The following is a 24,371-nucleotide window of genomic DNA, read 5'->3' as shown; positions in this document are numbered from 1 at the left end:
AAGTGGGAGGAAGGCAAGGACAAAGATGGGAGAGGCCTGGGCAGCACCAGACAAGATAAGGCAATCAAAATAAAGCTTGCGAAAATAGAGATATTACAGTGGGAAGAATCTCATGTGAGATGTTTTCTTAAGAGTATTCCCTTACTGTACTTGAAAACCATTGTACTTGAGTTACTACTATTTTCATAGCAACATCAATATGTATAGTGCTTTAACTTAAGCAAAAAAATAAAACTAGGTCCCTGCCCCAGGAAGCCTGCCAGCAATAGTGGGAAAGGAAGAAATGTCGCAAAAGAAATGGATGCAAGCAAATGAATTTGCAGCTATCACACTTCATTTAAAAATGACCACAGGACATAAATGGATCTGAGAGAGAGAACCATGTTGGTATTCCAGAACAAAGCTACAGGCTCAAGTGGGAGAAAGATTTAACTGCCTGTATCATGGAAGACGCAGAAGTCTTTTGAGCAGATGAGGTAGCAGAGCAGAGAGTGACTAACTACAGCTTACAAGTCCATCTGAGTCCAGACTAGCTAACATTACAGTGGTACCTCAGGTTAAGTACTTAATTCGTTCCAGAGGTCCGTACTTAACCTGAAACTGTTCTTAACCTGAAGCACCACTTTAGCTAATGGGGCCTCCTGCTGCTGCTGCCGCGCCGCCAGAGCACAATTTCTGTTCTTATCCTGAAGCAAAGTACTTAACCCAAGGTAATATTTCTGGGTTAGCGGAGTCTGTAACCTGAAGCATATGTAACCTGAAGTGTATGTAATCTGAAGTACCACTGTAGTCTTAAGCACCAATTTACTAAAACGGAAGCAAGCTGTGGTTTATTATACTAGTTTGTTTTTATCTCTCACCTTTCCTCCAGGGATCTCAGGGTGGCGTACATGATTCTTTTCCCTCCCTTGCTTTATTTTCACAGTCACTGCAGGAAGTAGGTTTGACTGAGAAGGACCAAATGGCCTAAGGACAACCAATGAGCTTCATGACTAAGTAGGGATTTGAACCTTAATCTCTCCCAGGTCCTGGGCAGACATTCTCTAACCCAGGCTTCCTCAACCTCGGCCCTCTAGATGTTTTTGGCCTACAACTCCCATGATCCCTAGCTAGTAGGACCAGTGGCCGGGGATGATGGGAATTGTAGTCTCAAAACATCTGGAGGGCTGAGGTTGAGGAAGCCTGCTCTAACCACTAGACAACCCAGGATCTCTTCACAGCTTAAAGTTTGGATACAATACTAAATTGTGGATAGACAAAAGCAGAAGCTATTACTATTCTGCTTATGGCCCTGCCTGAGGAGGAAAGAGGCTGGAGAATACATGAGTCCAGGAGTCACACAAACTCATTCTTGCAACCCTAAACCAAGAGCTAGTGTTATGTGTAAATGTAGCCAATGTACTGTGCTGTCCTTTACCAGCATTAGTCCAAAGCAGAAATTTATATGAGAAAGAAATTGTTTCATTGGAAATGTTTGGACTTGATTAAATTCTTGTTGCTCTTTATTTTATTTTATTTTTAAAAAAAACACTTTTCACTTACCTACGCCATCCGGGAGCACCTCAAGAAGGTTCTGAGAGATGAGTAGGTCAGTTAAAGACAGCAGACCGCTTATCTCTTCAGGCAGTTTTTCCAGTTTGTTTTCGGAGATATCCAGGCAAAGCAGGTTTTTCAGGCTTCCTATTTCCTACAAGACAAACATCTAAGTCATGTCTCAACATGCAGCACCCAGAGATCTGACAACTGCCCCATAACAAGATGCTTAACGGCAAAAGGGCAATTCCTCTCTGCCAGACAACAACTCATTTCTGATGATATCACAAGTGACTCACCAGTAAAATCTCTGTGTGCAATACCTAGCATGTGCTAACAGTCCAAGTTAATTTGCTGACTTATGAGTGCAGCCCAGCGCTGCCAGCCAGTCATTCATTCAACAGTAGCCAACACCCAATTCTGAATACTATTCAAGGTGAAAGGGCTAAACATGTAAAAGCTTAGGCACACAATTAGTCAAATCAGTCCTTGCTGACTAAAGCTTCAGTATCAGTACATGGGGAACCTGCATCTGCATTCCTTGTAAGAAGAAATATGTCTAACAGGGGGGTATTTTAACTATTTAATCTCACTGAATTGTATACCAAGTTTTGCCATTATACCATCAATGTTTGGATTACAGTTAGCCAAAGATATGGGTGCATGTTCCGATTGCAAAATCAACGACATTTATGTTGAATTCTGCTCACATGCCAGTGAACCCGCACTATAAAATCCACACCTACACACATTTTCTGATAGTTCAGTTCCCAAGTTATCAAAACACTCGTGTTGCTGAATTGACACAGGTGGAAAGATAGCAGAAAGCAGACATTCCAAAACAGCAGCTCGCTCTTTCTGTGTAGAGCATCTCTCAGGTTCCTCATCTTCCAAACAGAAAACTGTGAAAAGCAGAGGTGGGCAACCTGGAGTTCAAGGGTCAAATGCAGCCCTTTAGGCTCCAAAGCATTCCCCAGGCCTTACCCCCTCTGCTTGAGTGACACCTCTCTTCATCTTTAAATACATTTGCTTGACTTGATAAGTCTACTGCTTGCTTGGATAGAGGTGTCTGGCATTTGAGTAGCTGAAATGTAGCCTATTCTACAAAGGTAAGTGCCCCATTCATTACTGTACCCATTTTAGTCCCTGCCCACCTGCCCTAATGTTTGCCTCTGGTCACACCCACTTTTACCTTTGACCCCCTTCCCTGGCATGTGACCATACCCACCCACAAAAAAGGTCGACCATGAGGAAATAATCCATCAGGCTGAAAAGGATTCACCACTCTTTGGGGGGCTTAATATCCTTGAGAGTCACCTACTTCCCCCTCGAGATTATCATGGCCCCTTCCACTTCCTTGCAGTTACATGACACGATAGCTGTCAACTTTTCCCTTTTCTTGCAAGGAATCCTATTCGGAATAAGGGAATTTCCCTTTAAAAAAGGGAAACATTGACAGCTATGCATGACACGTAAGTGACCTCTCCACTGTGAGGCAGAGAGGGAAACCGATCAATGCCTAGCAATGGGTTTCTGGAGGAATCACTGACATCACATCCCTTCCCCTGTGCTTCTTCAGCTTCAAAACACACATACAAAGATGAAAAGGCATTTACAGGCGGAAATCAAATATTACATAATCTTTAAATGGACACTTTGTCTTTTTTAAATAACAGGATATGAAGGGCTTAGATTTCCCCTTCAGTCATCCAATAATAATAATGTTCGATGTAGTTTAGTGTAATTTAAAAATTTATGAGAATTGTCTCTTACCTGAGGTAATTCAGCCAGCTGGTTCCCATCTAGCCAGAGATCTTTAAGATTATAAAGTGCACCTATAGTTTCTGGCTGCAACACGTGAGAGAAAATGTATCATGAATACCATTGCAAAATACTTTTAAATACACAGGGGAATCCAAAATAACATCATTTCTTCAGCTAAGTATCCTTTATAACCAAATCAAGAATGCAGAACTCCTGCAAGCATTATGCTTGTGTTTGCTATATCCAAAGTCCCATTGCAAAGAAATCTCACAACAAATAGGTGCAGCCATTGATAAGGAATAAGCACAAAACCTGTGTCTCCTCCTGGTTCTTGGCTGCTCAAGCATGCCATTACTTAACACTGCTAACAGTTCAGAACTTCAAGGAGGAGGAGAAATGGTATCACAACATGTTGCAACAACTCCACTTCCAGGGTCAACTCCTGATAACCCTAACCACATCCCCAAACACTCCAGCCGACATTCCACTGCCCTTTCTTCAGTTCATGGAAGTGAAATCGTTTCCAGGCAACATTCGCAGATACGGAGTTTCTTGATTACAACCACAACCTATAATGTGCATGAAACATTGTAACGAGAAGCGCTTCATTTTCACCAACGACAGAAGGGCCATCTCCCTATGTTCTAAAGTGCTGGGATCTAAGAGTTTCACATTATTCTGACGGGCCACTATTTTGAGAAGTTACGTTTTATTATTTCTTGCTAGAAAAACCTGGTATTTTTTTCTTTCTCTTTAAATGAAATTATATGACCCGCTTGAAAGAGGAACATGCCAAGAAGAGCAAAATGCCAAGACAAACGGTGCAACTTAATGCCCTTAAGCAAACTTACCCCCAACTTGCAATGACTCTATACTGCAATACAGCCACACACACACACACACACCCCTCCCCCCCCTGCTTTTTAACAGTGAGCTTCCAAAACCACACTATAACATTAACTACCATTATTAAGAATTTAACCTCAGAATATTTTTTAGTTGCTGTAGTCTGTATTCAATGTACATTCTCTGTGGTTATTAAATGAGAGCCTGCACTGTTTTTAATTTTTTTCATGCTCTGCCTTCAGTGCCACATCAGTGGATGAGGGAAAGAAAGTAAAAAAGAGAAGCAACTGGAATGTTAATCTTGTCTAGCTTTGGGGAGAATTTTAATTTTGTGTATATATCATCTACGCATTAAATTTGTGATTTCATACTGTACAGTTTGAGCTTATTTTAGTGTGTGAGTGTATCTGTATTTTTAAACATGGATTAAACATTAAAGCAGTTAAGGAGGGCAGGTGGGGATTTTCTCTTGATGTGCTTGCCATTTCTGTCACCAGTGAGGACTGTTAAAAAGAAAAACACTACAAACTGTGAGAGGCATAAAAGCAAGTCTTAAAAAGAATTTGCAAATTTTCAAAATGGGGGAAGGGAAATATAGTTTTGGAAAGGTGAAAGCTGAGGAATGAAGTAAGGAGAAGAATAGTTTAGAGGCGATGACTATAAGGACAAGCCTACAAAAACAATCTATACAGGAAACATGATGGGCGAGTCTACATAAACAATAATCTATACAAGGAAGCATCACCAAGTTGTGACAACCTTTCATTCTTCTATGGCTGGATACATGTCATGTGTGCATTTATACATTACCTGCAGGAAAAAGAAGTCAAACAGAAGAAAGGTAATGCTAATTTTAAGTGCTCTCCATTTAACCCAAGAAAAGCGTATGGATAAGAACAAGTGGGCATATAAGTAACGTCAGTGAGTTTGCATTTCATTACAGTGGTACCTTGGGTTAAGTACTTAATTCATTCCATAGGTCCGTTCTTAACCTGAAACTTTTCTTAACCTGAAGCACCACTTTAGCTAATGGGGCCTCCTGCTGCTGCCGTGCTGCCGGAGCACGATTTCTGTTCTCATCCTGAAGCAAAGTTCTTAACCCGAGGTACTATTTCTGGGTTAGCGGAGTCTGTAACCTGAAGCGTATGTAACCTGAAGCGTCTGTAACCCGAGGTACCACTGTAGTATTAACTTTTTTTTAAAAAGAAGAAGATGATCATCCTAGACTAGACAATGGTGTGAATAGCCCATGGAACTCAAAGTGGGAAAGCAGAGTAGTGGGATTTTTCAAGCTCTCTCCAAAGTGCATCTTAAGACCAACTGTCCATGTTTTAACATTGTCCTATAAGAGATGTGGTGGCTTTCCTTCTTAGATGTTGAGAAGGTGCCAACTGGAGGGCAGTGAGTCTCAACAGCAGATTGCTGGTTATTCTGCTTCAGGAAGTGGAAGCAAACCACAGCCTTCCTCCGAGAGGCTGTTTTCACTCCATTTCGTTTGAATGGGATGGCTGCTTGGAAGCTCCTTCTGCAAACCCTTGTTATTCATAAAAGCTTCACATCCATGGACCACATGATTAGATCCTCTTCTCTTGATAAAGCATGAGCAACAGGTGCTGCACTTGTGAACCCAAGATGGAGTTGCATTCCCCAATAACCTTCTATAGTCTCCCTGCAAGAGGTTCCTTATCCACGTCCACAGCCCATAAGGCAGCCCTTTGAAGACAGATGCTTTTGGGTCCCAATAAGCAAAGACAGTTCCAAATGCTACTGGAACGAACAGCGTTAATTGCAATCAGTACAAAATCATTCTCTGGAAGCCTTGCTCTTTTCAGATGTCACTGTTGCCAGTTTGGGAATTTGCATACTAATGCACCAACACTATAAACCAGGGGAAAGTGTGGGAAGCTTACCAAATTATAAAGTTCATTGTTTCCTAGGTCTAGCTCTTCTAGTCTCTGCAGCTGGGCAACTGACCTAGGAAAACAAGAATAGTGTATTTTGTACACATGGCTTTAAAAGCAGCCTATTAGCATTAGGACTAGGACATTCCCCTCTTAATTGTTGAATAACGTTCACACAAATTAAAGTAAAAGATGCTAATGAAAATGTTGCATTCCAGCGCCATCTCTTTGTACCGAATGACTCATTTAAAGAATGGGGTTAGAGAAAGAAAGGGAGGCAGAAATGCTGCAATTCATGCCATGAATGCATAACAAACTTAAAACAAACAACTTACTCAGGTAAATATGTCAACAGATTCTCTCTTAATTCCAGTGATGCCAGGTTATAAAGGCTAAAAAAGATAAAACAAACCTCATTAATCTTTTGTCTTTGTTTAAAAAGAACATTAAAAATAATTTCCAAAGGGGTAGCGATATTAGTCTCTTGCAGGAAAAATAAAGCATCTTATGGCACATCTTAAAGATTACGGCATAATCTTTTTCATGGATTCATGCCCACTTCAAAAGCCATGAAGAGTAAATGGCAAATACAAGATCATTTACTTATATGGATGTGTAGGGAGAGCTTCCACATATCACAATAACAAGAAAAGGCACTGGTGGATACACATCACTCAAACTGTTGGGACGGAGATCAGTAAAAAACATTAAGGAAAATTGGACTTTCACCCCCTTACAATGCTATTACAACTTGCAAAAGACTGATCCATTTCATGTTTCACATTGCTTAGACACCAATAACTCAACACTTAAAGAAAACTAATGCTATTAGTGAATCTGTGTAGATTAATAAAATCTGGAACACATAGATAAGGACAAACTCTTGTAATGAGAATGTGTTAAGGCAAATGAGAACCTATTTTAAACAAAACTGGTGGTTATAAAATGAGTACCCAGACAATGGATGAAAACTCACACACTTAAATTCAAAGCTAAAAATGTTTGTTTTTTGAATGAGTGGTGGAGTAGAGACAAGAAAAGGATGAATTGCCTGGATGTGTCACACAATGGTTAGGCGTCAGTGTGTAAAGCTCCCCCCCCCTTTTTTTCAATTAAAGAAAACATGCCTTTGGTATACAAACTGCATTTATTGGTTCAGCGCATCTCCAGCTATCCATAACTTCCCATTTATGGAGTGTTCATCATTGTAAGTGGCATTACACGACTAAGCTAAGCTTTCCACTCACTTCCCATCATAGTAAAAGCCTATCATCACCATAGTAACAAACAATTCCCCCACCCTGGCCAGGGTTTTATTTAGGACCAAATGGAACACAAGGTATCGGACATTATCCCAACGCTGTAATCTGCCTTAATCCTCCAACCTCCCTGAACAAAAACAAAAAACAGAATATTTTCTGCATCATAGCTGCCTCTGCCTTAAATTCCAGAGGGGCAGCCATGCTAGTCACTTTTGCAGAAAGACACAACAAAGGGCTCTGTAAAGAACAACAATGTTATTGTAAGCGTAGGTTTTCATGGGCTACAGCCAAAACTGGTCAGATGCATGAAATATTACTTCACTTAGCAGATAAATACACGGGTAAAAGTGGGGAGGGGAGGGGTCACCAACACTGCAGCCATAAGCCTGTGAGATGCAAAGGTAGAAGTTTGGTCTGCAACACTGTTATGCTAACAACACATAAAGAGAATTAACTGCATAGTGTAGCGGGAAAGAGACCTCCGTGTCGCTAGTGAATAAAGTCAAATTCACGCGTAGAATTTGGTTGCAATTTCACACTATAGCCACCCTTTGAAATGCATTGTCACTGTACTCAAAAGTGACAGTGGTTAGGAATATGTCTAGGCCAACCATGCCCTGTTATATTCCTTGTAGACTGAATTCCACAGAAACCACTTGGACACACATAGGATTACATTATCAGAGCTGTCTCAGTGGTGGCCAAGGAAACCTCAGAATGGCATCTGAGACTTCTGCAGTCACATTCCAGCTCTGCCCCCCCCCCGGCCATTTTCATGTCATGTGACAGCTGAGTAGACACTATCCTGACATCACCTCTGGTTTGTTTTTTAAATGAAGTTTTATTGCATTTTTTCACTATACAATAAAAGACCAGCTAATCTACACAAAGAATAATAAAAGGAGAGAAGAGAAGAGAAAAAAAGATGGAAGAGATTGAAGAATACAAAATCCTCTCTCACAATGTACCTTGACTTTTGTCTCATACAGAAAAAGATGTGTCTTCCCAGCTCCCACCTGGGAGCATCCCTCTCTTCTCCCAGTCTCTCACCCTGGGATATCTCCCCTTCCCTGTCTCTCACACAGGGTCCTTCAAACTGTACATTACCTCCGTTGAAAGCACAGTGGTGTTAATCTCAGGCTGCTATGCTGGCACACCTCCCTGGGCCAAGATTCCAGTTCACGCCATGGGATTGTGAACTTAGAACAGTGGGGTGTTCCACAGTAACATATAGGTGTATCATTCACTATTGCCTCTTTTTTTGGGGGGATGCAAAGTATACTGCTACAGTATGTACACATTTTGCGAGGCAAAACCCCAACGTTTTCCCACCAAACGTCCAGTGTTTCAAAGCTGTGTTCAAGTATAAATTCCATGCAAGAAATATTGCCAAGCCAACACAGGGAGTATGCAATTTCTGAAGTAATTACAATTGTTGTTTTTCTCCCTCGGCATTCCAGATGTCTTTTCTACTTTTAAGTATGGGATCAATTAGAAGCCTGTGGGGGCTACATTCCAAAACATGCCCTTTTCAGAAGAACCAAGTTGCTGGCGCAGTTTCAAATCAGAGCAGTGCTTAAAATATGCTGGCTTCATTCAAATATTTCAAAAGTAATATAGCTATCTATTAATGCAGCTAAACCATAACTAGCAGCTGAGGTCCAGCTATCCTGGGTATGTATAGAAGTGCACAGTCCTATCTATTTCCTTTTTTTTATTATAAATATTTATTAAGATTTTAAAATATAAATGCACACATAATAAACAATCTTATTTCTGTCATAACAATTTCATCACTTCTTTGGACTCCCTCACGTCTCCCGCTCCCATTTGCATTGTTAAAAATTTTTCCACACAAATTATCAACTTGTTTTCAATCTCATGTCCATTCATTCAAATATAATCTAGCACTTCTTCCCAAAAAATTTTATATTTTCTTTAGTCTCACTTATCATCAAATTTAGATCTAATTTAGTGGTGAGCAGTTTTTTATAATCCAGCTTCTCGGCCTTTTGGCTAAGATCAAGTGTAGTATCAGTCCTATCTATTTCCTGCTAGACATCTATAATTCGTTTTTCCTATACCATTCTGGTAGGCGAGAATTCAGTTTGTCCGATACAAGAAACTGAAGAAGCAAGCAGTATCTTTAGTTACTGTGGCTCAGCAAAGCTGTCCTGTAGGTATGCATGAAACACATACTTATAAGTTGAGCAAAATGTACTGTGCGGTGTATGAAGCAAGTATATTATAATATACTGTGCCTCTACAATTGTATGTTTTTCTATCCCCATATACTTGCTGCCTTTGCTATTTGTACTGCTGTCTTTATTTTCCCCATTTATATATTAAAGGTAAAGGTAAAGGTAAAGGGACTCCTGACCATTAGGTCCAGTCGTGGCCGACTCTGGGTTTGCTGCGCTCATCTCGCTTTATTGGCCGAGGGAGCCGGCGTACAGCTTCCGGGTCATGTGGCCAGCATGACTAAGCCACTTCTGGCGAGCCAGAGCAGCGCACGGAAATGCCCTTTACCTTACCGCCAGAGCGGTCCCTATTTATCTACTTGCACTTTGACGTGCTTTCGAACTGCTAGGTTGGCAGGAGCAGAGACCGAGCAACGGGAGCTCACCCTGTCACGGGCATTTGAACCACTGACCTTCTGATCAGCAAGTCCTAGGCTCTGTGGTTTAACCCACAGTGCCACCCGCGTCCCCCATTTATGTATTGCAGCCCTGTAAATGACTGGTCTGAATGAATGATGACTCTGTTCCAGAATTACTACAGGGAAGAAAGCAGGGTGGGAACAGAGATGAACTGCTAATTATAATAATAAACAAATAGGACATTAAAACTCTTGCTTCTATAGCACTATCAAAAAAAGCTACCAGTGATAAGAACCATAGTCCTCTAGAGTTCCAGGCTTCACAGGAACCCCAGAAGTGAAATTCCATGTGGCATTCCAGGGGATAGCTAGTACACAACCTTCCCCAGGAAGAATCAACATCCTGAGAATTCCCAAATTCCTAGGAAATACGATAACAATCAGCCTGCCATGCACCTGAGAAATTTGTGAAGTGCAAAGTGAATAGAAGAAGAGGCTAAAAGAACAGATTCAATAGCTAGAAGTGAAAAAGGTAGAAGACTCCCGGAGACCTAGAGCTGTTTTGGAGCAAGATCTCTGCATCCCCCAAACAGTGGAAGCTTCCACCATGCCCAACTGCACCTGAATACCTAGCTGTCAGAGCACTGAATCCTGATAAATACTTGCTGTGGGTCGCAGCAGATTTAAAAAGAATAATTTGTATTATCAGTTGTACTGCTCTTCCGCAGTACAGGCAGATTTCCAGATATCTGGAACAAGCTGTCACACAACTTAACCAGTACTCTACTAATAATCTATCACGTATAATGTATTGAAACCTGATCATACAAGCAGTTCCAGCATACATAACAGAGAGAGGCCAAGGGTCTTAATTTTAAACCATATCCAGTTTCTTCTGCAAATAGACAGGGAACTGCAGCTGGAGCATGAGCTATAATAACTGAATATAATGTATGGGATATATTTTGCATATATAACCCACAGAATTAGTCTTTTTAATCACATTTCTTGCCATGTTTCCCCTTTTTCTGTATTCAATTCTGTATGCTTATTTGCAGGTGTCATTTGTATTTAACACACATTATACATAATTGGTTCATGTTTTTGAATGCCAGCCCATAAGCGTGTGTGCACGCACACACGCGCACAAGCACACACAGAACAAACTACTGATTCATATTCATTGTACAACAAAAAGTGATACCAAAGTTACCAAGTAGATCTTACGTGCTTCCTGAAGGTCAGGGGACTGCGCTATTTTTACAGCGAGTTGAATCAGGCCCCCTCAGTTTGTACGTGGGCATAACTACATGCCCATTATGTAAAAGAAAACAATTATCAAAAGATGAAAGCAAAAAGAACAAAAGGTTTTTTTAAGCTTCATGTTCCCTCTGTTCTACCTATGAAGAACCTCTAATTTTATAGAAGTGAATTCTGTTTTTGGTTCAATAAGTACTAAAATCAACAATTGCAATGGGAAGTTAAAAAGTGCTTTGACTCCCTCAGTTCACAAAGGCAGTAATCTTTTTCTTGAAGGAGTTATTGATTTAAAATATTAGCCAAGTGTATTTATAGATACTTTTTGTGCATATGTGTAGGTTAAGGGGGCTCTTTGCTCTGCTTTTATTATATAAACCCAGTGAAATAAAACTTCAGCAGCAGGCAACATCTAGCAATAAACAATAGAACTTTTATCATAAATTATCATAAAATGGCTGGGAGGAGAAAGAGGCTTTTCACCAGGTAACCAAATGAATGTTAATGATGGTCCCAGGCAGATCTAACTGAGGAAGAACATTCAACAAGTAAGAAGCCACAACTGATAAGGTCCTCTCCTCTTGTCCCCACCCTCCAAACTTCCCTAAGGGGGCAAGTGGAGGAGGATGTCAGATGAAGATCAAAAGGCCCAGGAAATGGATCCAAAAGATACTGGAATCCTGAATTGTGCTAGATCGGGATTTCCCAAACTTGCATCTCCACCTGGTTTTGGACTACAACTCCCACCATCTCTAGCTAGGCAGGGATGATGGGAATTGTAGTCCAAAAACAGTTAGAGACCCAAGTTTGGGAAACCCTCTGCTAAATGCTTTTATTTTATGAAAGGTTTTTTAATGTCTTGTGGTATTTTATATGGTTGGCCACCCAGAAAAACAAGTTATTGGGCAGTTTTATATAAATCTAGGGGAATATTTTTTGAAACATATGCTGCTTTTAAGATATGGAACTTCGTATTTTCAAGACTGTTCAAAGACTTTAACATACTAGTGTCCACATAAAACTGATCAACTAAGCATTGCTTAGTTATGAACTATTATATAGAGTTCTTATATATTTATTTATACCCTATCTTTCTGCCTGATGGGACTCAAGATGGCTTACAGATTAAAAGAAAGAAAGAAACATAGAAGAAACAAGCATCAAAAGACAATTAAAATTTGATAGAATAAAAACTATATACATACATAAAAGCTGTTTAAAACATAATTGCAATAAAAACAGCACAGCAGTTGCCCTTTCATTTAAAGCAGTCAATTCCCAAAAGCCTGTTGGAACAAGGTGGTCTTCAGCTCTGCTCTATGGGCGGGTTGCGTCGGTAAAGCTTCCGATAACAGCTTTAGATAGTTTTCCATTACATTCAAATATTGGAAACTGGTTTGTTCTAGGCAGTTAATCAACCAGAATCTGAAACCACAGTTCGATTAGCCTGAACCAAATGTAGTTATAACAGTTTCCCATGTCTGGATGTAGCAGAAAACTATGGTCCATTAAAAATTGTGACAGGAAGCCTTAAAACGTGCTCCTCACACACATGCAGGAAGAAGAGAGGAAAGCTCATTATTCTAAATCATCGTGAGCATTCATTTTGTCTGAACTGGGACCCTATCTCCATGAGATATTGAATGTTATGAATTTTAGGTGAGTTTTTATACAAGCCATTCTTCCAGCCTGAAGTGTTGTATTTGTACACATATGTTGAGAGAGAGAGAGAGAGAGAGAGAGAGAGAGAGAGAGAAAGAGAGAGAGAAGACTTTCGACTTTCTTCATACAAGAGGAGAATTCTGCATTAAAATAAGGGTTAAAAGCCATTAATGAATTGATGGTGTGATGCAAATTTGAACTGGAGACTTGCCAGCTTACCTGATAGCCATGCTACTCCAGCTCTAGATGACCTAAAAGATACTTGCAAAATATCCTGAGAAAAAAACCAGTTTTCTATACCATGTTCACAGGTATTTAGGCTTATGCACAAAATCCACCATTGACAAATTTCAGGCATCAATTTTTTATTTTATTTTAAAATGGACTTACTTTCCAATGTTATCAGGTAATGCTTGTAGAGAGATATCATTTACAGAAAGACATGTTAGATTCTGCAGCTCAGGAAAGCTTTCAGGCAACCTAGAAAAAGGAAAGTACAGATCAGCCAAGGACAACAGAAAAGGACATTCCCCCCCCCCCAGCATCTTGCCATGGAGAAGCACTGCATGGTTTACATTGCAGCAGCTAGGAGTTGAACTTTGCTATTCTTCCAGTGCAATCCTTAAAACCAAAATGCCAGTTGGTCCAAACACAAATGGAAAAAGTAAATCATCTAAATTGTGCTAAGTGGTTCAGTTTTGTTAATTGTGTGTGTTTTCTTCTCCAATATATTTTCTTCTCCAATGTGTTGTTGTTGGAAGGGCCTTTCTTCCCACCACCTCCTTTGGATTGCTTTCATCATACGACTGTTTTCTCAAGGACAAAGAGGAAAAAAATAAAGCCTTCTCTCTCTCTTACAACCAGGCAGCTTGGCCTGCAACAAGGCACACAGCACATGCTGTTGTTTTTTTAAAAAAACCAAATCAATAGTTCATTAAAGTGGAACAGAGCCACAACACTGAATCCAACTAGATTGACAAAAGGCAAACATCAGTCAGCTGCTGTGTCTTCTTTTCTTAGCCCTGCATGCGAGGAAGATGGCCATTCACAGGAGCTCATTTCAATACAAGAATCTGCTGCAGATTAGATATCATCTCTCATGATCCTCTAGTTCAATCAAGGCTTAATTGCAGTGAAAGAAAGATTAGCATCACTTTCTCCATGTAAATAATTAGCCCCTTAGGAGGTGATAAACAGCCTCTGTTCTTGTCTAAATGTATGTTGTGTGTTAAACAGGAAGCAGTTGGTCTGCCAAAGTCAAAACAAAACAAATTCCTTCCAGTAGCACCTTAAAGACCAACTAAGTCAGTTCTTGGTATGAGCTTTCGTGTGCATGCACACATGTGTATCTGAAGAAGTGTGCATGCACACGAAAGCTCATACCAAGAACTGACTTAGTTGGTCTTTAAGGTGCTACTGGAAGGAATTTGTTTTGTTTTGAAACAGGAAGCAGTTAGTTGTTGATGGGATCGATAAACAGAATAGGAAGTATTGCAGCTTAACTAAGGCTGCACTGCTTGCTTCAGTCTAATGTGCAAACATTCAGGGGCTGAAAAAGCAATGAGGCAGCACAATGGACCACCCAAGGCAGAATATGATCAGCTTGCCCCATTCTCATTTGAGATTTTGTATTCTGGAACAGGTAACAAATATTAATCCCTTGCATCGTTGCATCATTCTGAGCAGCGCGTGCTGCACATTTAAACTGCCATTTTTCCTTGATAAAATGCACAAAGCAGACATGCCCCCAGACATATATAATTGCTTGCATTCTGCTGAGAAAAACAGCAGCCATTCATAATTGTCATGAGGTGCCCGTATTCTGCATCCTGTGATGAAGCACACTACGCCATGCAAAATGTAGCACAGAGGTTCCTGAAGAAATCTGTCCACTTTCCTTCAGCATTTATGCATCATGCTCAGCCATTAATTTCCACCAGCTGCTGCAGTCTTAAAAAAATAATGGCCTCGGTTTAGAGGTGGTGTGTGCCCACATGCCTGAGCAGTCTCACAAATCATTAATAGTTCTTGAGCGGCTTCTCACATTCCCTCTCCACAATTCTTTTCTGTGTAAGCTCATCTGATTCAGTGTTCCATATTATTCTGTGGGATGCAGGTCTTTGGCACAGACAAAAGAAACGTAGTTGCCAATACACACACCAACAGTTCACTGCCACAAAAAGAGATTGCATTAAGCAGCACAGAAATGTCGAATTTTTCACTGGCTTTTGCCAAAAGGTTAATGGCCTTCCATCAATTCTGTTTTTAAAGTAGCAGTCATTGTTTCAAGAAGTGTTTCAAAAAGTGGTCCATCCACTTTTCATTTCATATTTTTCAATAATAATAATAATAATTTATTCTTTATACCCCGCCCATCTGGCTGGGTTTCCCCAGCCACTCTGGGCGGCTTCCAACAAAACACTAAAATACAATAACCTATTAAACATTAAAAGCTTCCCTAAACAGGGCCGCCTTCAGATGTCTTCTAAAAGTTTAGTAGTTTTCTCTTTGACATCTGTTGGGAGGGCGTTCCACAGGGTGGGCGCCACTACCGGGAAGGCCTGGTTCCCTGTAGCTTTGCTTCTCGCAGTGAGGGAACCGCCAGAAGGCCCTCAGAGCTGGACCTCAGTTTCCGGGCAGAACCATGGAGGTGGAGATGCTCCTTCAGGTATACTGAACCAAGGCCATTTAGGGCTTTAAAGGTCAGCACCAACACTTTGAATTGTGCTCGGAAACGTACTGGGAGCCAGTGTAGGTCTTTCAAGACCAGTGTTATGTGGTCTCGGCGGCTGCTCCCTGTCACCAGTCTGGCTGCTGCGTTCTGGATTAGTTGTGGTTTCCGGGTCACCTTCAAAGGTAGCCCCACATAGAGCTACCTTTGAAGGGATTCAACAAAGCAGTTTTGTATGCAGAATGAGATCCACTTGCACAACAGGACTTCAACCCCTTTTACCCCACTAAGTATATTTCAATCAGGAAGTTAGTGGAGCCCCAGAACAGGTTTGAGGAAGGCGTGAGAGGAAGAGAGGGGTGCAAGTCCCATATTGCACGTGAATCTTGTTGCCCACATGCATGCTTCCATTTAGCAATGTGTTGGATTCTGCCCTCAAGTTTTATTATTTTATTTTTTGATCTTTTTATGCCACCATGGGCTCCCTGCAGAGGAAGGGCACAACAGAAAACTGCCAAGTTCAAGCCAAATAGAAGATTACCTTTACACACAACACTTCTAAGACCTGAACACTTTTTGCAATTTTACCATTCATTCCATTTTATGAAGATTACCTAGTGAGCGGGTTCCCACTGAAGTCTGCTACCTGTAATGATTTGCAGAAGGAAATGCTTTCAGGGATTTCAGGAATATCTGCAAGGGAGAAAACAAAGAGTAAGAAACAGCAGCCAAGAATCTACCATACCATCTCTGTTTCAAAATCAAAGAATGGTATTCAACTCAGCTTTATTTAGAGCAGACCCAGTGAAATGAATGAACATGACTAAGTTAGGACCATTATTTTCAATGGGTCTGCTCTGAGCAATGAGCAAATACCACCTTCAGTGCATTTTAGATCCTACAAAGCAATGCAACTTTGTAAGATACTGTCTGGTAAATATCTTTCTAAAAGCAATGATAGATATTGGTTTGCATTTATATATAGACCTATCATTTAGGGATTTCAGTGGAATCCAAAATGAACAAGCCGTTATGGCTCCACTAGCATTGTGTTTTACATCACCCTTTTCTCTCCCCTCATGTTAACACACCCTTGGCAGCGTTAAACACAGCTAAAGTTGCATGCAATTCCCGTTCTTTTTAAAACACACACACATACTGTAGGTGAAAAGGAAAACAAGCCTCTGACTGTTTTAGTAGCTTGGAAAGAGGAATGCAGCATAATCACAGCCATGAAGAACCAAGTCAGTTTCTGACACAGACCTCAAAAGAAAAGTCAATATGCGCTCAGGGACACCACAGAAGATTCCTTGGAGGTGGAATGCGAGGCAAAGGGCAAGGAGATTCTCAACAAGGTTTAAAAAGGTGGAGCTGTATATATTCTAGATTGCCATTATAATTTAATTGCAAAATAAAATACACTGGACAATAAAAGCAGGGCAGGACAATATCAATCTCCACACGCACACACACTCCCCCAACCAACCAGAAGTAGCAGATGATAGGAACATAATGAAATATTGCTGAAGCAGGAAAAAACATAGAACTACAAAGCTGGAAGGGACCCCCAGGGTCATCTAGTCCAACCCCCTGCAATGCAGGAATCCCAGCTAAAGCATCCATGACAGATGGCCATCCAACCTCTGCTTAAAAATCTCCAAGGAAGGAGAGTCCACCACCTCTTGTGGGAGTCTGTTCCACTGCCAAACAGCTCTTATGGTCAGATAGGTTTTCCCCCCTGAATGTTTAGTCTGACTTGTATTAAGTTTTATGCCTGCGTGATAGCTAAATATGAAGATTAATTTCTAACACTCATTGTTAACCAGTTCAAATCCCCTGGAATATCCAACCCTGAAGACCAATGAATGCTGCTCTATAAACATGTGACATACAGATGCTCTGGCAAACAGTCAGTACACAGACACTGCGGAACAACAAGGCTGTATAAACTCTGTGACACAGGACAGTGCAAACAGGCACATTGTCAGTGAATGTTAGGCCAGCTGAAGCGAGAAAACCAAGCGAGCAGCCTTCTGCATATAAAGTTACATGCACACCATATGTTTGAAGTGCTCTTGTACTGCTTTAATAGTCTCGGTTTCCCCTTAAAGAATCCCGACAACTGTAGCTTGTTAAGGGGTGTTAAGAGACACCTCAAAGAGTTACAGTTTCCATCACCCTTGAACAACAGTTGCCAAGAGTCAATGTGCCATTTTAACCATCACTGTTAAAATGGTACAGTGGTACCTCGGGTTACATATGCTTCAGGTTACGGACTCCGCTAACCCAGAAATAGTACCTCAGGTTAAGAACTTTGCTTCAGGATGAGAACAGAAATCGTGCTCCGGCAGCGCAGCAGCAGCAGGAGGCCCCATTAGCTAAAGTGGTGCTTCGGGTTAAGAATGGACCTCCAGAATGAATTAAGTACGTAACCAGAGGTACCACTGTATAGGGGTGGGTGTACAGCAGGCAAGGCCTAAGATTATGCCTTTTTCTATTTTCTAGGCATGGTTGTCTTCTCATTATTTGCTGCCACAGCTTCAAATATGAATTGCATCCACAGCTGATATTAAAGTCTAATCTTAAAGAAGTGTACAAGTTTAATTAGGAACATAATGTAATACTAGTTATTTACACTGCTTCACTAAACTGCTACCAAATTTGATATAACTTTGCTTTAATCACTGCAAGTGAAACGCTAGACATTATGAGTTGAGGCACTGAGGCAAGGAAGGAGGCACCGGGGGGGGGGTGTAAATATGGCTGTGTGCACAGAGATGCATTGTGCTTCATATTCTTCACCTCCCTCCCTCCCTCCCTCCCTCGAGGTTCCTATAAGCAGAGGCTGAAGTTTTCTTTTCTCTGCACTGCCACTCTGCTCCAGCAGAAGTTTGAAACTGCGCTTAAAATGTTGGCTTATTTGTACAGTGAAATTACATAATGATGGATCATGAAGACTTACCGCGTTTACATTAAGGACAAATGAGAGCAATTTAAAACAAAAAATATATACAAAAAACTTGCAGACTCTGCCAAGCTATCATTATTAGGCTATGTATTTCAGAGGAGAAAGGTGTATGGGCTTTACGGGCTTAGGAAAAAACTAACAGCATAGGTAACTGTACAAAAACACTAACCCAGCTTAGGTACCCTGTATGAGTATCACCTCCCCAAATGCCCTTCCTAAGCTGCATTGCACCACTTCCAAACAACTTCCAAGTTCTACAATTTTAGATGGATGAATCAGCAAAAGCCACAAGTGTGTGGACTCGAAGTCGCCCCACTCATTGTCTCCTTCTCATATGATTTCATATATACGCCACATTCATCTACAGTGGTACCTTGGGTTAGGAACTTAATTTGTTCTGTTCTTAACCTGAAACTGTTCTTAACCTGAGGTACCACTTTATATATCTCTCTCTCTCTCTCTCTCTCTCTCTCTCACACACACACACACACACACACACACACACGTTGCTACATCAACACATACCACTCATCCACTGCCAAGTCATCTCTCTCTCTCTCTCTCCCTCTCTCTCTCTATCTCTCTCTCTTCTTCCCCTGCCCGCACCATCCCTCCTCCTCTCACCCACACTCCCCCCCCCCCAGCCTACTTGGTTGGGAAAGGGGATTCAGCATGAAAACTTCCATTGGCAAAAATGCAACCTTTTCCTCCATATCTAACAGGGGGGAATCTTCAGAAGGGACCACTGTGTGCAGGGAAGGCTTAACCCTCCTCTCTCCCCTTTGGCTGCCACCCTGAAAATCATCACTGCCATCCTAGGGCAATTAGGTCTAGATAAAATGGTCCCTGTTTGCATAAATGGGGTCCTGTTTTCTAAGCTTAATTGGTGCATGGGAGTTGGGCTGAGGAAGGAAAAGTGTAGCTGAATCCAAGGCAGAGATGGCCACGTCTGGCTCATTGGTCAGAAATTCTCCAACCCTGTTCTTCAGGATATATAGATGTTGTAGCAGTCCTGATAAATTTATTTTAAGCAACAAATTTATAGGCCACTTCACAGGGGGAAAACCATCAAAAGAGTGTGCATAATAAAAACAGAAAACACAAGCTCTAAGAACAATGAAAGCAAGTCAACAAATTCTAAATCAATAAAGCTAGATGGAAGAGATAATGTTAGCCATTCTACCAGGTGTTGAACTTAGAACTTGAACATTTCAGTTACTCCTCTAGTTGTTTGCAAATGTGTGTAAATATTTGCATATTTTTAAAGTAGTTCACTATGAACAAATATAGCTAACTTTCATACCACACCCTTGCATGCAATATGTCATAATGCTACCTGAGAAACCTGTAAAGGAAGATTTTTTCCAGGGTTTTTTAAAAAGTGGGAGGTGCAGGAAATAATTAATCCGCATTACCTACTTCTTCATCCTTTATATTTACATTGAACAGTAAACCTATAAATCAACATTTACTCCATCACACTTCAGCTGTGGAGCTGACCTGTTAAGAAACATACTACTACAATCCTTACACACACACAACAGCAGTCCCACTTAATTAGAAAATAAAAGTGACAGAGTTTGTGTTGGCTCATTGAAGGTCACTTCTAGACTGTTGTTATTTTGCAGTAGGCGTAAACCACATACCAGCAAATCCACGATACACAACAAAGCAACTTCCAAAAATAAAAATTGGAAAGTCCCAGGGGAAAACACTAGAAATCATAGGATAACAAGTGTTTCATGTGACTTTGTATAACCTCCCCACAAACAAATCAGAATGAATGCTCAGCAAACGGTGGATATTGCATAAGTGCCCCAGAAACTTTGTGTCAACAAACCAGGATGCTTTAAAAAGACAGGTAATTTAGAAACAGCCAATGATTCCAGTATGACAGTATCAAAGAGTCACTTAGCAATGGGAAAGTCTTACAGTGAGAATGTGGAATATAGCAAATGCTCAACAAAAAGTAGTCTATCCTAGCTGCTCACTCAGCTTTTCTTGAACTCACTCCTTATCACTCTGCAGCAAAACACCAAGAATACTGAAAGACAAATAGTGCTTGGGAAAGCAATAGGTTCAACTTTTTAGGAGATAGGTATCACTCTGTTCACAATAGACAGGGCACTCATTTTCAGGCCTTTAAAGCCCCAACATAGTGCTTGTGACTGGCTTCCCACCTTGATGTAAACACTTTGGAAGAGAGAGGACAATGAAAGTAGACATTTGGATGATCAAATGGGCAACCCAACATCTATGGAGTGGGAAGGACACATTCTAGTGTTGTTTTCATGAGATGGAAGTCTGTGTGGGTGAGCTGTGCTCAGAAGGGTGGCCTTTAAATAATTCTATAAATTAAAAAAAACCTAAAACTGCTGCAATATCTCTGGGAAGAGATAGGCTGGACAAACACTTTAAAACTCCAAGCATAAAGGACAACACTGAAAAAGAATAACACACATCCTTAAACCTTACAGACACTTAATAGTTTTGGAGATACTGAGGCACAGCCAAGTTTTGGAGATACTGAGGCACAGCCAAGAATCGAAAGAGCAGCTTCTGTTTCCCCATAATTAGGGTTTTCCAAGGTCTGAGGCCTTGCTGCTCTTGCATGTACAACCTCTGCTTTTTTTGCCACTGCTTCCCTAAGCAGCAGCAGTAAGCTGCCAAGAACAAGAAAGAAACCAGACCTATTTTGTTTTGCCAGGAGGGGTGTGGCAGCTGTCTCCAGCTAGCTTGACTTAGCTCGAGACTGAAGTTTGGAGAGACCCTTACAGAATGGTCCTCTGAACATGCAAGCTTAGAATCTTTTGACTTATTCTGCCAGACTCAAGGAAGGGACCCCTGCAATGCGACAGCCTAATACCTATGTGGAACTAACAAAAGAATAGTAGCAATTGCAATGTTGTCATTTGACTTGAGCTTTTTTACACATCCAAGGTGCTTCGCTTCCATTATCTTGCTGTAAATCGTACAGTAACTCAATAGGGGTACAATAACCCAACAGGCCCAGTGAGACACACACACATGGCCTCCCCACTTGGCTCGCAAGTCCATTTCAAGTCAAGCCATGGCTACCCACCATCATCTGCTGGGCAGGTAAAAACATGGCTAAGCTGAAATGCTTTTTCCTAACTGTCAGGTCTTTAGAAGCCCCTTACAAAGCTCCATCTTGTGCAATGCTCTGCAAGTCCTATACTGGCAAATGATCACCCAACAGCTCACCTGTCTAACTTGGCCCAAGAAGGGCAGGGAAAATAATGATCTAGTTCCCCACCCTAAGCCAGTACTATTATCCTCCATATTGCCTAAAGTCATTTAGCGAGTTAATAATAGATTCAGATTTTAGAACAGGGACTTCCTGATCCACAGCTATGTTCCTTAGCTGTGTTTATACCAGTTACAGAGAATACTATTACCATGCCTCTTTCCTTTCTCTCATGGCAGCCTCTCTTCAGACTGCTAATTTCAATCATTCTGTCTATCCATACCCTTTGAGCATGTGAGTGATGCCTCTCCATACAAATTTTAATATTTTTTTATAAGACAGACCTCTGCAAATGTCAAACCTCTCTTGACAAAGTCTTTACAAAAACAGATACTGGAAACATGTTATGTAGTTTCAACAGCAGAATTTTTTTTTTTAAAGGTACTGCACTCTGCTGGAGTATCTCAATGAAGGTAATCTTTGCCACTGTCAGATACTTGGCACCTTCAACCCAATAATGTTCCACCCAAGTTATTTTTCCAGCTAGAACACTATTCCCCAATGCCAAAATGTTGATACTATAGGCTTGTCTGCACTATATGCTTCATGGAGACAGCTTAAAACTACCATTCCCATAATGGTTTGCCTTTTTCTTATCTACCATAGCACACAGAACAATCAAGGCATTGTATTTGGGCATCACATGAAAGTTCCCCATTCTTCTGGCACTTCAGCCTCCTAGCAGCTGGTCTCCCACAGGAAGTGGCAAAACCTCTACATGCCACAGTGACAAGTGAGGCAGCTCAAAGAGGCAGTTTCAAGGGGCCTCAGTGCAATCAATAGAATGTCTAGACAAGGTGCGGGCAACCTTTATGGCCCAGAGGCAGGGGGGGGGGGAATTTCAGCAATCCCATCATGGACCTCTCTCTCCCTGCCTAGCTTCTCAGTTCTCCCCAAAGACTGGGAAGCAGAGATGTGTGAAATGGGCAGAGAGATAGAATCATAGAATCATAGAGTTGGAAGAGACCACAAGGGCCATCGAGTCCAACCCCCTGCCAAGCAGGAAACACCATCAGAGCACTCCTGACATATGGTTGTCAAGCCTCTGCTTAAAGACCTCCAAAGAAGGAGACTCCACCACACTCCTTGGGGAGCAAGGTGAAAAGGGGGAGTTATCCCATGTACCAGTGGAATAACAACAACAACAACACCCCGCCCATCTGGCTGGGTTTCCCCAGCCACTCTGGGCAGCTTCCAGCAAAATATTAAAATACAATAATTCATCAAATATTAAAAGCTTTGCAGTCATTGGACTAAGGGAACTAGAGTAGTGCCCTAAATGTTCCCCTGGTGCCCCCTTCCCAAAGCCTGGGAAGCTTCTGCCTAGCTTACGGAGGGAGGTGCGAGGTTCTGATGGGTGCGAGATCTGTCCTGCCATCTTCTCAAAGCCCATCCAACTTTTAGAAGGAAGCAGAAGAGCTCCAGGATCCTGCCAGAGCCCTGGAGATGCATCACATCATATTCATGACACTGACACACACCCCCAACGGCCCTTACAAGCTAGTGCCTCTGGCCCTAATTGTTCCCCTATGAAAAATTTCACTGCACTCCACTGCCATGCACCTTCCGGCACATGCAAATTTTGCTCCCAGCAGTCTGGCAAGCAGTTGTTGGACAGGCTGAGGGAAGCACAACACATTCAGGAGTCGCAGTAGGGATGGGTATTCCATGGTGGGCTTCAGAAAAGGCCTGTGTGGACCACAGGTTGCCCACCTGTAGCCTAGTCTATTTCATCATCCAGGAAGGAAACCTTATTACTCAATACTGGAAATGTGAAGATGCATGTAAGCCAACATGTTAGGAAGGAAACAAGACTAATGCTTAGAGCCTATGTGCTGGTTTAGCCCTTCACCTGTGTGGGTTTCAATTGGGGTGGGGGCGGGATGCAAACATGCAACCCATGACTTTTCCAAGTAGGGAGAGAGTAAATGCAGTTTGATTTGGCTAAACAGTTCTGTGTTGAGGTACTTAAACTTGACTCGCCATGAACAATCCTTAAAACAATTCCATATAGAAGATGTATGTATTCATATAATCAGGCTTACCATTTCGAGACAGATCAAGTTCTACCAGCTGCATAAAGTTTGCTATCTCTGGAGGAAGCCGCTGAATTTCATTATCACTAAGCCCGAGTTTTCGTAACTTTACAAGCTGAAAGAAAGGCTGAAAGAGAAAATAATTATCCATTGTTAAGTGCATATACAAAAACTGCAGGTAGTCATATTAGTAGTCCATTAAAAAATAAACCCAGGCGGTATAGCAAAGACCATTTAATGTTCCCTAGTTAGTGACACTTTAAGTCTCACTCTTTGACAGAGACTGCCCAGTGTGGAATATCCCCTGTGAGTATGCATGCATGGGGTCAAGTCTGAATGACAGCATTAACATGTGAGCCAATTTGGCCAACATTGATGGAGTTTCTTTGCCGCTAAAATTCCCTTGCCTGAAATAGTGTTAAATATATAATTGTGATCACAGTGAATTCATCCGAAGCATCTTTTCAATTACTCGCAATGAAGATTTCATTACTTAATTTACCAGACTTAAGGAAATCAGCCCTGAGTGCTCACTGGAAGAACAGATCCTGAAGCTGAGGCTCCAGTACTTTGGCCACCTCATGAGAAGAGAAGACTCCCTGGA

At 41.4% G+C, this 24,371-nt stretch overlaps 1 protein-coding gene across 1 annotated transcript in view; it reads right to left on the bottom strand.

The window, feature by feature from the left end:
* The window catches only part of LRRC1 (leucine rich repeat containing 1), a 62,531-nt gene that overhangs the window by 17,088 nt on the left and 21,072 nt on the right, over window positions 1-24,371 (bottom strand). Inside the window, exons 2-8 of the mRNA XM_081857179.1 lie at window positions 23,777-23,894; window positions 16,110-16,188; window positions 13,215-13,304; window positions 6,380-6,436; window positions 6,054-6,117; window positions 3,307-3,381; window positions 1,543-1,687 (exon numbers count right to left, since the gene is read on the bottom strand). Coding sequence (XP_081713305.1) covers window positions 1,543-1,687; window positions 3,307-3,381; window positions 6,054-6,117; window positions 6,380-6,436; window positions 13,215-13,304; window positions 16,110-16,188; window positions 23,777-23,894 — 628 coding nt within the window. The remainder of the gene's footprint in view (window positions 1-1,542; window positions 1,688-3,306; window positions 3,382-6,053; window positions 6,118-6,379; window positions 6,437-13,214; window positions 13,305-16,109; window positions 16,189-23,776; window positions 23,895-24,371) is intronic.

The sequence above is a fragment of the Podarcis erhardii genome (assembly GCF_964252035.2).
Source record: "Podarcis erhardii genome assembly, chromosome: 3".
In the NCBI taxonomy this organism is placed as follows: domain Eukaryota; kingdom Metazoa; phylum Chordata; class Lepidosauria; order Squamata; family Lacertidae; genus Podarcis; species Podarcis erhardii.
This window is presented reverse-complemented; position numbering and strand designations above follow the sequence as displayed.